This window comes from Sebastes fasciatus, chromosome 4, assembly GCF_043250625.1.
Source record: "Sebastes fasciatus isolate fSebFas1 chromosome 4, fSebFas1.pri, whole genome shotgun sequence".
NCBI classification, from domain to species: Eukaryota; Metazoa; Chordata; class Actinopteri; order Perciformes; family Sebastidae; genus Sebastes; species Sebastes fasciatus.
Window position 1 is genome coordinate 32,071,328 of NC_133798.1, and position 16,874 is coordinate 32,088,201.

Here is a 16,874-nt window from a genome sequence, read left to right on the forward strand (position 1 = left end):
ACTTTTGTCAATCAATTTGTTCCTACTGACTTCATATCATTGTTTTGTGTTTCTGTTTTAATTTGTGCTTTTTAAAAAGACCAGTGTATTGGGGTCTCAACCCCTCAACTGTACAATAATATGTGCAATACTGTCATTAATACTGCATTTACACGGTAAAGGGAATCTCCTTATTAATTTCTTATTTATACCATTCCGGTATTTACATTAACACACTTAATAGATCCCACTTCTCAGCATTTTGTATTTACTTATTTGTACTGTGGTTATTTGTTATATATTGCACGTCTTAATGCAAATATTTGTACATATTATATTTTTTATTTTAGCATTAAAAACCAAGCCCAGTGTTGCCAACTCTTTTCCAATGAAAGCAAAAGTCACTAAATCTAGAAAGAAAGTCACCAAGTCGGCAACATCGACAGTCCATCCCTTCAGGCCACCCTCCAAAGCCACTCCCCCAAAATTATCAATATGAACATAAACAACGAACATGGCTATTGTTAGTACTCACAGCTGTCGAACTAGCAGCTTGTGGATGACTTTGGTGACGCACGATGAGTGAACGCAGGTAGACATCCACGTCCAATCATTTCATATTCCTGCGACAGCCACTGGATTTTTTTCTTTTGTTTTGTCAGAGCATTTGATTTATTGATTGCTGTCGGGATGTAATATCAACAAATAACATTTTTGGAGAACACTACCAACCCTAGCTTTAACAGGAGAGTGAGAGAGATGTTAATCAAGCTGTCTAGAGAAGAGGTCTAATCAAGCGTAGATGAAAACACCTGTGTGGGTGGACCACAGCTGTATGTGGGGCTTTAATTAGCTGCGAGAGTGAAAAACTCACGTGCATGATTTATCAGAGATTTAGCTGATGCTCCAAGAAAAAAAAGAATGTAAAGTGCAGTTTATTGCATGAAAGGGAAAGTACAAGGCACAAAAAGAACACAAAGTGGTTTTATGCATAGCAATGTCCAGTGTTTTTCCTGAATTCATCAAGTCCCTGGGTACCGTGATGCCATTATTCCTACACAACAACCTTACAGTGTTTATATCCATCAGGAGCCCAGCGGATGATCTATGGATGGAAAAGAATACTTATTTTCTGCACTACATCATTGGTTTGTTCAGCGTTTTTCCCTTTATTCATACAGAACTATACATGTTTTTTTTATTTTGCTTGTAATCATTACTTATATATGGAAATCTATATAGATCTTTCTGGAAGTTACTGGAGATCCAAACACCTGTTCTATCAAATGCAATCTAATACAGACGCTGAATATTTGTGAATCATATTAATTCTACAGCATTCTCTGAGGATATAGTTTGCAGTGTTATTGTACTGGAATGAACTGCATTACACAATATTACCAGTTCATTAGATAAAAGTCAATGCAATCCAACATCCTTGCAATAATCCATATCTTTTATGCACTTTGTTTATCCACATTAACATACACAATAATCATACACCTGCTTATACAGTATACCACCATTGCACTACAAGGCTGTTATTTGGAAAGCAACTGTTTGTACAGGTGTAGCTCATAAACTGGTGGTTACCATCACATATAACCAAACTGTTGTAGCATTTGGTTAAGTTCGCGTTCTACTTAAAGTCAAAAATTAAACTGCAGTTAATGAGAACTGACTTTTGGTTTTGCTCTTGAAAATACATCTTAAGTAATACCAGTTAAACCAATACCAGTTCATGAGCGGTGGTGTGTACTGCAAGGTTTTCACATTGTTTTGTTCCCCTAAAGTACTATGAAAATACGACTATACACCTCATTGGATTATGTGCAGTAAAACAACTACAGTAGCCAAAGTTGGGGCAATTTACTTCCAAATCTCTCACTGAAATTCCCACTTAAAGTTGAATTTCATGCTGCAGACTACAGGTTTGTCACTATTATTATTATCATTACATTTCTGGAAAACAGTGCACTGGAAGCAAAGCGACCCCAAACCTCATGGCTAATATTGCTCGTCATATTGCTGCATACAAGAGAGTATCAGTAGTTTTTTGAAAGAAGGAAGTAGTAAAAGGTGGCATATTAAATCAACAGTATGTTCTTATAGGAGTAGAACGGCACTAATACCATTAAAGACACAGGTTTAACATTAAAAAACAAACTGCTTAGCCACCTCTGACCAATACAAAATTAATCTCATCAGTAAGAAAACACAGTGCAAGAAAGAAGTGTTGAAAGAAGACGACTGATTTTAAGGCTGATAACAAACTGGAAGGAGACGGATTTTTATCAATACTGTGATCTGATTCTGTGATGGACAGAAAGAAAGGAGCACCTGCTACTATCATACGTCTCTATATTAGAGGTATCAAGGCACTCTATATGTCAACACAACCAAAATCCAGCTGCACCAGTGTTTGTTTTCCCTGCTCTGGTTCCAGTATGAGCCGAACCCATCCTGGTTTCACAAGTGGTTGTGGAGAAGATGGAGGAAGTTGTTTTGGCCCCTCTAAGCCATGGTTTTCTTCTTGCACTCCACGGAGCAGAAGAGGAAGCCCTGCACCGCCATGAAGCGCTGGCCGACCAGGCACTTGGAGCAGCCGGCGCACTTGAAGCACTCCGGCTCGGCGTGCCAGTGGTGCTCGCCGTAGGAAACCCTCTGGGCCTCGGGCTCCACCGGATTCTGGCAGGCTGCGCATTTCTGGCATGGCGAGGAAATAATGATGTCAAGGCACAATTTTCACAATTCATTTTGATATTGTTTTAATTTAATCTAATTTTCCCTTTAGGTTATAGTCAGTTTGTCTTTTCAAAGGGTGAATAGGGTGCGTACCCTGGATGCGTCACTCGATATAAAATGTGTTTGGGACGCAGAAAAAAATTAAATCTTTGCTAAATGATTTGCTAACAGTTGCTTTGTAACCCAGTGGAATATGTTTAAATACTTAAAAGGAAGCACATAGTTCTTAACGTTTACTTTGATACAGTCAGTCATACTTGAGGACAAGTATGAAGTTACATAAAAACATTGGCTTTGTGGGGATTATGTTGGATAAATCATGTATACACATGCTGAGGGCGTCACTTTCTTGACTTTGGGCAGCCAGCTTTCATTTACAATCATTCTCTAATTTCAGTTTAACACTGAGTTCTGTTGTTCGACGTGTGCGAGACCCTTTTACACCAAACCCTAATGACCCACGACACCCTGGTTTTTACAGAAAATATTTGATGTACTGTATTGATCCAAATAATGACGACTCTTCACTGGAAAACAATATAATGAGCTGCATTACTGTAGTCTCAGTTTATTTTTTTAGATATTGCCACTAAGATATTACTGCTATTAGTAGATTGGCTAAAGTCTACACACATTTCTTGTAGGTCAGAAGGGGACTTTCTCTGGTTAAGGCAGGCCCACACTAAAAGACTTTTCAAATCTTAACAGATGTTGAAAATGTCAGAGAGCCCGCAAATAACAACACTGTTTTGTTCCTGTAGTAAAGTGATAGTAATAGTTTTCCTAAAACAGCACACCACAAACTAACAGCTTCCATTCATGAACAACAAGAGAGAGTCCCGACTCAAAAACAAACTGTCAATCTCGCAAAAAAAATCAAACGTGACTTTAGTGTTCACGAACATGGCGGACAACGGGCGGGAAGAATTAGCGATGTTAGTTTTTGCACTACTTTTTACTGATAAGTCACGAAGAAAAAATAAAAATAATGAAGACATGGAGACATGTTAAATAAACACTTGTGTTGTTGCCACAAATCAACAAGTTGCACTACTTTATGCTTCACATTTTGCATCAGCCGCGGTTGCCATGACGGCGGTGGTTGTCCTTCCTTCTTCAGTCAGGTTGGTTTTTAATTGGCTATCGTTCTTTCCCACGTGACTGTGTCATCGGCTGTCCTCGGGGTTCCCCACACACAATAGGATCGTAAATATTGAACGTGTTTAATATTTATGTTCTGAAATCGGTGCGGCCAGGATGGACTTCCGAGCCGATCTTAACATACCTCAACATACCATTCTCCTGTAGTCTGTACCTGGAATTAGGGGTTTGACTCTCATTAGGACCACTCAAGCGAAAAGCGTATGCAGTAAGAGACCTGAATTGTGGTTTGGATAACAGCTTCCGATAAACAAATACTAAAATGTCAACTATTTAAACAAAGAGAAAGAGAGTGTGTCTTACCACAGCGTAGCTCTTCATGTAGCACGGCTGGCAGACAGGCTTGTCGTTCTCCATGACATACGTCTCTCCGGCGAGGATGCAGTCACATTCAAAACAGCAGAAGTGCTTCAGATGCCAGTTTTGGTTCTCAGCCTGAGTGTACTCATTACAGAAGATCAGCTGTGGACAGACACACATCAACATGTAGATCAGATAGAGCTACCGACCTCCAAACTACAGAGAAACTGATGCATCCAATGAAAACAAAACTACTAATAACTTACTAATACTTTTCAAATAATTGAAATGATCATATCGTCTCTCACCTCATCACAGCCTCCGCAACGCGGCTTCTCGCTGTCTCCATAGTGGCGTCCACAGTACAGCTTGCCTTTCTTCCAGAAGTAGATCATGTCCACCAGTAGCTCGCTGCAGGTGCAACACACAAAGCATGCTGGGTGCCACATCTTGTCGTAGCCGGCCCGCTCCGCATAGACCGCTGGCTCGCCACGACGCATCGGCTGCTGGCAGTGACAGCATGACTTAGGGGGAGAGAAGAAAAGAAGAGATGGTTGGTTTGGTGGTGGATTTGATTTGTGACTTTTTTTAGGAGCTCTTCTTTGTCTAACACCAACGTGGCGTTTCAACAGGTGAAGTAAAATTCCCTGACTCCCATTAATAAGTGATTGCGTTGAATCATTTCCGTTTTGTGAGTTGTTGGTTTATAATAGAGCAACAACTAATGATTAATTTTTACTGCTGATTATTAATTTATCAATTATTTTTTGATTAATCAATTAGCCATAAAATGTAAAACAGCCCATCATAAGTTCCTAACGTACAAGTTGATGTCTTTAAAATGCTTGTTTTGTTTGTTTGTTTGGAATTTTTGATAAATTTGGTGATTGATTGATCAATATTTAATCGCCAAATTGTTTTAGTACAGGGTTTGTTCTGTTATTTGGCAAAACAGTTTTTTAAGTTTTCCTGATTGTGACACACAATGTATTAGATGGAGTACCAATATATAGAACAGTCAGTTGCATCCTGTCTCCAAAAGATGTCTTTCATCCCCCATAGTAATAACAGAGAATTATTATGTACTTCCAGTAGGTTTACACAAAGGCCATTATCCTCCTCTTTGATCTGACAAAAAGGCCATTTTATAAGGGAACATTTGAACTCTTTGCCCCCCTGACTGGTAGAGAATGACACATTTTACTGCTGAAAATGGACAGAATCCCCCTTTATAAACACAGAAGCATACTGTGACCTGACCCTGCTATTAATCAAGATGAGATGACGGCTACTGGAGTTAAGGTGAAGATAGAGATAAGTAAATACAAAGTAGTTAGGACGCTCCCTGCCAGGAGAGAAGAGTCGAATGTACTGTGATGAATTAAGATGGAGGATAAAGCTCAGAGAGTGATAAAGAGAATATAAGAACAACGTGTTGAAAGAAGACGGCAACATGGAGACAAATATTAAATCATAAGACTCTACACAGCGAGAATTAACTGGCTGCACATGATGGTGATGATGTGACTCATGACCCACTGTGAATTATAATTAAATCAATATCATCCTGAATGAGGAAGGCTGAGTCAGAGTTGGTCTTATGGCTCCATCTGGTGGCCTGTCTGATTATTACTGACAGTGATGCACTGTGGAAACTGTAGTTCCCAGCCTGGAGGTAGGGACCTACCCAAAGGGTCATTAGAAAGCAGAGAAATATTGTTCTGCTACATACTTTCCTTTCCTTCATTTTACTTTTAAAATCAGAAAATCTGAAACAAACTTTTGTTTCATAAAGTGCATAACAGTGAAATTGCTTTGAAAATTAGTTTTTTTGCCATACGACTATCAGTATGAGGAAATATCCCTTTTAATACTGTGATACTAATGTCAACCAATTAATCTGGCCAGGATACTAATACAGTGTACATGTATAGGATAGAAACCGCTTACAAAGGCCTGATCTGGTAGTCCAGTTTGCTGAGCTCCAGGGACGCCCATGGCTCCAGGGACGCCCATGGCTCCAGCAGTGGCAGTGGTACCCATGGCTCCTCCAGCTGGCCCAAAGCCAGCAGACGGTCCAGTCCCAGGCCCTGAAAGTGGTCCAGCACCACCAGCTCCAGCTCCTCTACCCCCTGCTCCAGGTCCAAAGCCAGCACCAGCTCCAGCTCCTCTACCCCCTGCTCCAGGTCCAAAACCAGCACCAGCTCCAGCCCCAGCCATAGGCCCAACACCAGGGCCTGCATACCCTGGCCCATAATCGCCAACACCAGGGCCTGCAGCTCCTGGCCCAGAACCAGCACCAGCACCAGCACCAGCCCTGGCCCCGCCAACTCCCGGTCCAAACCCTGCCCCTCCAGCACCGGGCGCACCTCCAGCCCCGACACCAACTCCTCCCTGCCCTCCTGCCTGAACCAGAGCCATCTCTTCCGGCAGCATAACATCTCCGACCCCCAGGGCCTCGTCCTTGTACTTGCGGACGAACTGCTGCATCTGCTTGACCTCGGCGGGGCTCAGCTCGTGGCACATGGACGGGTCCTGGTCGTGCTCGGGCAGCTGGCGGGCCATCTGCTGCCTACGGTAAACAGCTCCCTCCGAACCGGCCACCGGACGTTTCTCTGGCGGGAGCAGCTCGATGTAACGCACCGCCTGGAGGTCAGAGGGAAAATGAGAAGAAACCGTTTAGCTCAGAGGGGATAAAGAAAGATCGTATGAAGGACACAGACGAGAAGAGTGCACAGAGAGAAGTTAAGGACCAATCAGAAAGAGAGTCAGAGGAAATACATGGAAAACAAAATTTTTGAAACAGAGGCTTGTGGTGAGAAAGACATGCAAAACAAGGGTCCTACAGATACAGTACTAGACTAAACAAACAGATACAGGACTTACTAGCAGAGTTTTAAAGTTCTGGTAGTAAAGCCAAGCAGGAGATGAGTGAAAAGGAGAGAGCTGTGAACTTTAAAAAAACATCTCCTTTTTAATCAAAATTAATTAATTATTATTATATGTATTATCTAAAAAAATGCCTGCTGAAAAATCTAAAGTATCCACGGTCTAAATTGACTGTTATTGGGACCTCATGTGGACAAAAGCTTCATGAGGAGCCCCAAAGTGCTAAAACTTTATCATGCTGGAAACAGACCCTTTAAACTTCCAATCAGATGAAGCAGTTGTCTCATAGATAGCAATGAAATGTATCTGCTTTTATTTTCCCGCACTAAACTAGTCATCATCAACCTACCATACCTGCTGAACACACGGTTGTGAACAACAACTTATTTTAAGGTGAACATTTTAAGGATTTTTCAATGTCTTTCATGGTTATTTTGCAGAAATTTCAAGATCCCAAGTTAAAAGTTGCGTTCTTTCTTGTAAACATTTTATAAAAGCAATAAGACAACTGATGTTTCAGAATAACTAAAAGGCACTGACAGGATGGTTTACATTAAGGTAAGGCAAAATCCCAGAGCTTTCCTGTGACCACTATGTGTCACTTCTACAAAACTAAACAAGCGCCAACGAATGATTGATAATAATGCCTTTAAATGGAACAAACACCCACATGATATCGCTCTACAAGTCACAGCAGAGAGCCGTCTTACGCTGTTTAGGACAAAGTGCAGATGTGGGCTACCAGTGCATAATGGCAAAAGCAAAAGTTATTTTTTGTCTGATTAAAACTGCACCCCTTGATAAATGACTTAAAGGAGCAGTGTGTAGGATCTGCTGGTATCTAGTGGTGAGGTTGCAGATTACAAATTTTCCTTTAGATGATTAATCGATTATCAAAAAATCAACTCAACATTTACTTTGTTAAAAGTCATTTTAGCACTAGTTTGAACTCTTACCAGATACTTATTGGCTACTGGTGGTGCCCAGTCATAGGTGACAGTCTTCATTGGCACATCTTGGGTGACTGGTACCAAATTGGCTGGTGTGGCGCTGACAGCAACCGGCCCTTTGTTCACCTTGACAGGTGTGACGCCGGCTGGTAGAGGCTGACCCGGAGCCCGAACCGGAGGCCGAGGGGGAGCCCGACCGTGAGCGCTGCCGGGTGCTGAACCTGCAGCGGCTCCAGCAGGATGCACAGAACCGGCAGGATGCACAGAACCGGCAGGATGCACAGAACCGGCAGGCTGCACAGAACCAGGAGGCTGCACTGAACCACCACGCTGCACAGAACCGGCAGGCTGCACAGAACCAGCTGTGCCAAACGGAGGCACCACAGTGGAAGAAGAAGCACTCGGTGGTACAATGTAAGCGGTACCAGAGCTGGGCAGAGAGATGGTCACCATGTTGCCCTTGTAGCTGGGGATGCCGTCCGTCTTCAGCTTGGCGATGAGGCCGGTGTACTTGGTGTCCTCGAACAGCTTGCCTACCTTCTTGTTCTCCTCCGAGTTCATCTGCACGTTGTGCTCCTGGAGGCCACATTTACAGTTTCGGCAGATTTTTCTGTAGAAGAGAAGAAGAGGAAAACATTTAGGATTTTTCAAAAATTTACAAATATGTTAAAAGTTTTTTAGCGTGAGAGAGGGAAAGATGTTTTATGGGAGTATGTGTTGTAGATTTACTCTGTCTCATCCTTTAATGTGAACTCCTAAAGTGATTAATAGAATGTATTGATGCTTGGTTCAATGTGGAACAGTGTCTCTATTTGTCTAATTGTTGCATATTATGTTGCTTTGGAAATATGTTTAATAAGCCTCTAAGCTTTTATGCTCTCTTAACTGCATTTTATTTTTTAAACAAACATGTTTTTCTTTTGGATTTGTTCTTACTACGACAATTACAATCTACTTTAACTTTGCTTCAATACTACACCAATAAAACAAGCCCCGTGTTGAACTCATACTCAAATATCTGCACTTTTCACATGCCTCAACACAACTTGCTTCATATTTGTAGAGAAAACTATGACATCATCTTTGACTGCTAGGCGTGCTTCAGCATGACCAGCCCACAGAGTTCTCTCAGCAGCGTCAAGCTTTTCTAAACCCAGTTTGATTTGTATAGATGAGAACAAACAACAATAACGACAGCGTTTATATTCAGCACAAGAATCAGACAAATATTTTTAAACTAAGGATTTCCTAATAACTGATAAAAACTCATTCTTACATTAAAATCCTTTCATTCTGGTGATGTTAAAGGGGCCCGATGGAGTTTTCTTGTAAGCAAAGAAAAGTTGTGTATACACATAACTTTTGTTATATACTTAACCCATAATCCATTGCACATTGCTGCATATCTACAGCATATCTTGGCATGTTACCGCCACCACCTGATGATCAGTGGAATAGTGTGACACCAGTGGTAGGACTGTGTATTACGTCACCCGTGTCCGTGTGCATGCATGCACGTGCGTCTCTATATAAGAAGTGGACGTAGTCACTGTGACGTCCCCCATTGGTTTGTGGACTGTTTTGAAGCCTCGAGTTTGGCATTTTGGCCGTCGCCACCCTGCTTTATGGTCTATTTGACTCTAAATGGGACCATAATTTACTAAATGAACATCATGCTGTATTGAAGAAGACTTGAAACTAGCGATTGAGACCATAAACTCATGTTTACAATGTTTACTGAGGGAATAAATCAAGTGAGAAGTAGGCTAGAGGTCTAAAACTCCACAGGGGACCTTTAATGGTAATGAAATATATTGGAACTATAAATATGCAGCATAGTTTTCATATGTTTTAAGTTTTGGAGTTGAGGAAAGCCTTAAACTGGGTGGAAAACATGTGCACGGCCACTGTCTGACTGTACCAGTACAACATTCCTGATTGAATGTCAGACAGATTAAAACACCACCACAGGCCGTGGTGGGCCTTTGTGCTGGTCCTGCGGTGGGCATCAGGGCACCCGTTGCTGTCTTCAGGAAACCTAACCAAGTGTGGATGAATGTCCAGACAGAACAGTATTTCATGAGCCACTGGGCCAAATAAATGCACATATCGTGACAGACAAGGGAAGCAAGACAGAGAACCCTGGTCAGTCAGGCTGCCTGTACACGGTCCCATGTTTTGTTTTGATTTTTTTACACTATAATTTATGCGAGCATCTTTGTTGAGGCGTGTCTTGGACGGCAGTTCTCAGCCTCCAATTACAATTATTTTCTTGAATCAGGCTCTACCCCCCGACTCTCAGCACTAATCAGACCTACAGTACTGTAGACTCACACTGGTCGTTTCTGTGAACAATAAGCTGATGGAATGAATGAAAAGCGGCTGTACTCAGGAACAGCATGTTCCTCTTAGGCATGACTCCTGCTGCTATCGGAGTATTGTTCATTAAGCAAAGAGGAAAGTGATGTTATTGACCAGCCTGTCTTGGATTATTCCAGGAACATTGTGCTGATGAGCATGCTTTTCTTTAATGCCCTGCTTCATAGTCATGTACTAACATGTTTAGCGGCCGCCCAATAAAGCCAGTTCTCTACTGTGGGCCACTATGCAGCTCCACCTGAGGGTTCAGTGCTTTGCTCAACAGGACCCCTTTAACCATAGCTGCTGCTCATTCACTTTAATTACCCAAATGTCTCAGGAAGTCAAGGGACGGAGACTGATTTGTTGACTGTCAAACTTATTTCTATGACACTTGCTGCTTGACAGAAGCTGTACAAACCTCCAGAAATGCAGCTCGAAGCCTTCGCACTTGTCCTTGCACTTCAAACAGGCCGCTCCGGCGCCAAACTCGTGCCCGAGGGTCATCTGCAAAACAGAGCACACGATGGGGGTTACAAGAGTTATCACAGTTTTGCTTTGACTGTTTCACCACTTAAAGGAAGTGCTAAGGAATTACAAACTAATCAACAACCTGTTCTGTATGGAGGACAGAACCTGGCAAAGTCAAAAATAAATGAATAAATAAATAAATGGCTCGATAAATGAATAACTATGTCATTAAGTGTTGCAGAAATCTTAAAAATAAATGTAGCCATTAATTAATTGACATAATTTTATATTTCTGTTTTGATTTGCCTCTTTAATAATTATCCTTTTTAATACCCTTATCTATTTACTCTTCTGTTTAATTTCCCCTTTTATTAATTTTTATAATTTTTTTATTTTATTTATTTATTAATTTATGTTTGCATTTTTTATCTATTTATTCATTTTTGAATTTACTTTTTATTTACTTAAAATGTATTTTATTTTAAGCGCTTTGAGTGGTCAGAAGACTAGAAAATCACTATATAAATACAAGTCCATATACCATTTACCACTTTTAAATTAATGTATTTATTTATTTATGCATTTATTTATTTATGCATGATTTTCCCTTTGCATTTCACCCTTTATTTTTTCCCCCAAACATATTTATTTCTTTATTCTTTTCTTTTATTTACACATTTCTTTCTACATTTTTTTTTTTTATATCATTTTTTGTTAATGCTTAATTACTCTGGATTTAAGACTAGCAACAACAAAAGTCACGGGACCATGACACACTATTCAGGAAAACTAAACTAAATATGTTTTTTGACAATATAACCTTAGTTTGGGGGGGAAAAACACAGTATTTAATGTCACTGTAAGCCTTCTTATTGGAGTTCAAATGACTTGTGATCCAAGCAAAATAGTTTTATCTTTTGCCTTATTTCTCTTAAATTCCCATAACTGCAATCAGGAATTTTTTCCTTTCCAGTTTTCTGGCCGGTGACTCTGTGCTGCTCTTCTCTCCTTAACATGTGCATCCTTTTCCCTGGCCTTCAGTGTCAAACAATGCTCATGTCCACCGTAAGCCATTACCGCTGTTTATGACCATATATGGCCAACTATTCAATGCTGTTGAAAGCCTCAAGGCATCCCAGCAGGCACCCCTTTTGTCTGAGAGACGTTTTTGACCCAGAAGACACTCACTACTGAGGAATGCAGACAGTGACTCCTGTTTTTCAAAGGCAGAGCCATGATGCCAATATTTTAGCTTCTATTAGACCTTCAAGGGGAGTGAGAGTTTCCTCCTCCGGGAGCCGTTGGGAGCAGAAGACGTTTAGCAGTTTAGCACCATGATTTGTTATTGTAGTTAAGTGGCAAATACATCAGTTAATCTTATACCCTTTTCCCACCCTTTTTAAACACGGGAAAACCCGCTAAAAATAGGAGACAGACTCTTGTCCCAGTAGACGAGTGCTTTTCTGTTTGTTTGTTTTTCTGGTGTGTCACATCCAATGTCACAAACGTGCCGGAAAACTGGGTTAGTAAAAAATGAAATTGGTGGTTGGTTATGTATTCAGTTTCTCTTTTAAACTCTAAAACCAGAGTTGGTGATTGTTGGAACGGTGGAAAGACTAACAAAGATGGTTTTGATGAGTTTTATTTTGTTTCTGTCGAGTTTGAATGAAGCGTGTTTTACAATCATCAGTGAGGTCAAATGACTGTTTCTGTGAATGGAGTCTGGTGGCTTTGAGGAGAGCACATTAATTGTATGTTTTGTACGTTAATAAATTATAAAATTTGTAAATAAAGTTCTCCTGTGACTATGACTGAACCATAAGCAAGGTTTTGGTATCTGATACTAGCATTTTTTTTTTTACAGTCTACATTATTGTATTTCTTATTTGGCAAAAGAAGCTGTGAACTACATACTTGCACTCCATCTTGCTTGCAGAGTTTGTGATGTGTTCATTTCAGAGAATCTACTGTGTTCATTTTCAGGCACTCTTGACAAGAGGATCAGCTAAATACCTCAGATGCAAAAGTAAGTGTTGTGATTTAAAGCGAACCGAGCTGAGTGTTCGCCACTTGTGGAAGACTAAATATTTGTCTCAGGCATAGTAGAGGACGACTGGCCCTTTTTAGCTGAGGTCACTCAGTGTGTGTGTGTGTGTATTTCCTTGGAACACAGTCTCACAAACTGCATTAGCAGCCGATGTTGATCAATGACTTTGTATTATGACTAAGCCTGCAGGGTGAATAAGCGCGGTGACAACACTCTGCAAAGAGGTTGTTCGGACACAAATTATACAGTTGAGGTCCGATGAGTCATGTTCATGAGTCATTCTGTTGCAGCAGGCCTGAGCTGCAGACTAGTGGCAGCTATAATGATGGTGGTCACTGGATATGGAGACATTTTCATTTCAGCAGGCCACCTGCACTCAGACATCTTGTTTCTGCAACATCAAGGAGAAGCCAAAACATTTTCAATTTTCAATTTAAACTTTACCGTTATTTGAGTTGTCTTCAATCTACGGTATGTCTACAGTATTTTATTTCTGCAGTGCAGCAAAACTGTCAGGCAGATACAAGGATGCAGCAGAGTTTAATTCAATCAAGCCGGTCCCACAATTCAGAAAGTAGCACTTACCTACTTCACACATTGTAGCAGCTGTTAGTTTGGTTTCATTTTACAATACTTGATATCATGTAATATAACAACTAGGGCTTTCACATGATGTTGACCCAGACAGACCCAGTCGGACATCTGCTTTTAATCCCCGGGGGGGATAAGTGTTCAGCGGCGGCCTGCAGGGTTTCTGGCTGCTGGAGGCTGCAGGTCGCTGGGGGGAAGGCCACTGTAATTACTGTTGAACTGTAGCTGCTCTTTTCAAGAAAAGCAACCTGTGTGTTTAGGTAATATTCTGCTCGATTAAGCTCATGCAGTGAAGTCTTCCAAAAAGAAGGCTGAGGTAATGGGTGGTGACAATGAGCCCACTGTGTACAGGCTGGGAAATCAGCATCACTGCAATTCAATCAAATTGAAGTTGTTTCTGAGTCATGTTCTTCTCCAACAGCCTAATCGTTGTTGAAGTTGCCATGGGCAAGAATTTTGAGGGAAAAGTTGCGACAGGGAAGAGTGACCTAATCCTATGCTGGCTCAAATTAATTTTAGATTTCCCTGTTGGACTGTAGGACTTTCTCTGGCAAATAGATCTGCAAACAGACAGCCACATGAATACATGATGGCTCTATCACAGGCTGGTGAATTCCTTCACTTTGGGAGACAAAAAGCTATATGTTTGATGATCCTGCTCCAGTCAAGAAGTTCACAAGCCAAAAAAAGAAATAAGTCACAATGGCTGGCGAATCCTGGAATAGTACACATTGTGGGGAGCAAACTATACATTAGTGTCATTCCACACATGCAGTATGGGCAGCATCACGTGCTTCACCCACTTTTAATTGACAGTCTGTCTCACGTAAAGCAAGAATCATTGCTTTACATGAATTAGGCTGCAAACAAACTGTAGCTTTCCTGCTACACATCACACTAACCAGTTTATACCCCTGCAGCATCCACTGCTGCCAGTTATCTGCAGGTCTATGCAAGGACCCCATGGTTCAGGCAAACAGATATGACATGGATTATGTGTGTGTCAACAGCATAGATTACCAACAACATCTGCAAGGAATATATGACCCCAGTAAAAGGGCTCAAAAAGGCCAGAAAAAAAAAGGCTTTTTACTTTTTCAAACTATTAATTTGCAGTTTCACTCCACTTTACACATGTTTTCAGCTGATTATATGTTTTGGATTGACTTTCAGTACAAAAACGTTAGTTACACTGTGATTATCCATGGGTCCATAAGTAGACTAAGCAGAAGGAATCAAATGAATGCAAGACATCCAAATAATGCAACATATGATGGATGGGTGGGCATCTAAAAATGAACTCTCTGATCTTTAATGAATGAAAACACATTGCACAAACGTTGTAGCCTATTCTAAATATAATCCCTGTCTGTAAACAGTAAAAACCCACACTTTCAGAGAACCACAGTAACATTTTAAGGCACATCAAAGTAGATCACTTTTCCTCCTCCCTTGCATGACCAAATTCCATTAATAAATCGTTTAATTTTAGATAATCTTGCTTAAAAGCTGCAGTATATTAATAAACATACCTAACTTCATATATTATAAGCACCACTGAGAGTAGCTCTACAATTCGGCAACTGTATATTTCTTATTTACTTAGTTACTCTTTGTTAAATTAACTTTTAAGTGGTTTGCATTTCACTGTCATGATGATTCAGTTGTGCGTATTTGGAGCAATGCGCACTACTACTAAAACATGAATATTGAATAAACTAGAAGGTTTTCATGCACAATATGCATGCCGAACTTTGCAATGGCATCTATTGTTTTGCTAAATAATTGCTAAAATGTTAAAAGCTTGTGAGTTTTGTTGTCAAGCAGAGTAACACTAAATAGTCAGAAATTCAAACGGAGTCTGGCGTTGGAGTTTTTTCAGATGGGAACATATTCTGAACGGGAAGTAACTTTGCTAAGAAGGAAGACGTGACTCTGACACACGTTCGTAATGAAAGCTGAAGAACAAACAAGAAAATGGCAGTGATACTGTAACTTTAGTGGCCACCTGCCTCCGTGGTCGACACACCTTTTCAGGGCGTTCCCGGTCAGTCTCTCAGATAAAGAGTCACGTACACTTACCTTCTTTACTTCTCTCTCTATCTCCATGTTTGTGTCTGTCGTTGGTCCAGATGAAGCGAACAGATGAGTTAAAACTAAAACTACTGTCAAAACCAAAAGAACTGATGTAAAACGGGACCGGAGAGATGATACAACACGACCCGGTTCACTCTCCGTTTTCTCTCCGGAGGTCCTGCTCGACACTGGTGTCAAAACTCACAGAATCAGCACAATGGTTTCCGGTTATGGCTTTCAAAATAAAATGCTTGTTCGCAAGGTTTACCTACAGGTACATTCAGTCTGTATTGTAACTAATTAACTAACAAACTAAATAACTAACCAATAAAATTATGAATAACAAAAAAAAAAGAAGCATTTTCACCATGTAATTTTATGTGAGACAAAAGTAAAATGTATAAAAGAGATAATTTAAATTATATGATAATGTATTCAATAATACTATGATAATAATAACAATAATAATAGAAGTAAAATGTACTTTTTGGAATAAGTCAATGCCAAAATGACAAATTTACATGAACACACTTACTATGGCATGCATGCAGCATGTATTCTCATGGCAGGTGCAAAATGTGCTCAAATTAATAGTAACTGGTAAACTTGTAGAAGAATAAAAAATCGTGTAGAAGCAGAAGGAGTTTCTACTGACGCAGTGTATGGAGAAGGGAAAAAGTCTGAAGAGTCAAATTTCTTGCCCATTTCAACCATTTAGGTGTTTAGAGAAGAACGTGACTCAGAAACAACTTCAATTTGATTGAATTGCGGTGATGATGATTACCCAGCATGTACACAGTGTGCTCATACATAATACAGAATGTGCCGACTTTTCTTAAATGTACATCTACTTTACGTAAACGACCACTCATACCCATAGAGATCAAGTCACGGAAAGATTCCACATAATCAGTGTTGTTAAAGCTACTTTGATGGTCTAATAGTAGCACATTACTAAAGTTTGATCCACAGAAAAACTGACACTGAAATAAATTGTTAAACCCACAAAATTAAATAAAATTAGTTTGAAGAAAATATTATATATATATAATATTTTCTTCAAACTAATTTTATTATTTTATTTATTTATTAACTCAATATATTGAGTTCAACCATGTATATCCATTCAGTATTTATTCTTTGTACAATTTGTATTGCTTACAGTTAAAGAGACCTGACAGCACAAAGACATTTTTATTTTATTTCTTTATTGTGGTCATTGGTGCTTCTTATATATATATATATATAATAACAATAATAATACAATTTCTGTGTAAGTACACTCAGAGAGATGCATAAAAGCCGGA

At 40.1% G+C, this 16,874-nt stretch overlaps 1 protein-coding gene across 1 annotated transcript; it reads right to left on the reverse strand.

Annotated features, from left to right (window-relative positions):
- Window positions 1–898: 898 nt before the first annotated feature.
- tes (testis derived transcript (3 LIM domains)) lies at window positions 899–15,767 on the reverse strand. Its single transcript, XM_074633666.1, has 7 exons — window positions 15,574–15,767; window positions 10,804–10,889; window positions 8,031–8,634; window positions 6,136–6,831; window positions 4,494–4,709; window positions 4,189–4,347; window positions 899–2,685 (listed from the first exon to the last, which is right to left on the reverse strand). Exons 1-7 carry the CDS (start codon window positions 15,598–15,600, stop codon window positions 2,494–2,496), a joined length of 1,980 nt encoding a protein of 659 aa, XP_074489767.1. The 5' UTR covers window positions 15,601–15,767; the 3' UTR covers window positions 899–2,493.
- Window positions 15,768–16,874: the final 1,107 nt, after the last annotated feature.

Bases quoted from the DNA above. Each gene is read 5' to 3' on its own strand.
- tes (XM_074633666.1), bottom strand. From the start codon at position 15,600: ATGGAGATAGAGAGAGAAGTAAAGAAG. The intron at 4,348-4,493 runs GTGAGAGACGAT...GTCTGTCCACAG, and splicing joins GTTGCGGAGGCTGTGATGAG to CTGATCTTCTGTAATGAGTA. The intron at 2,686-4,188 runs GTAAGACACACT...TCGCCATGCCAG, and splicing joins ACATGAAGAGCTACGCTGTG to AAATGCGCAGCCTGCCAGAA.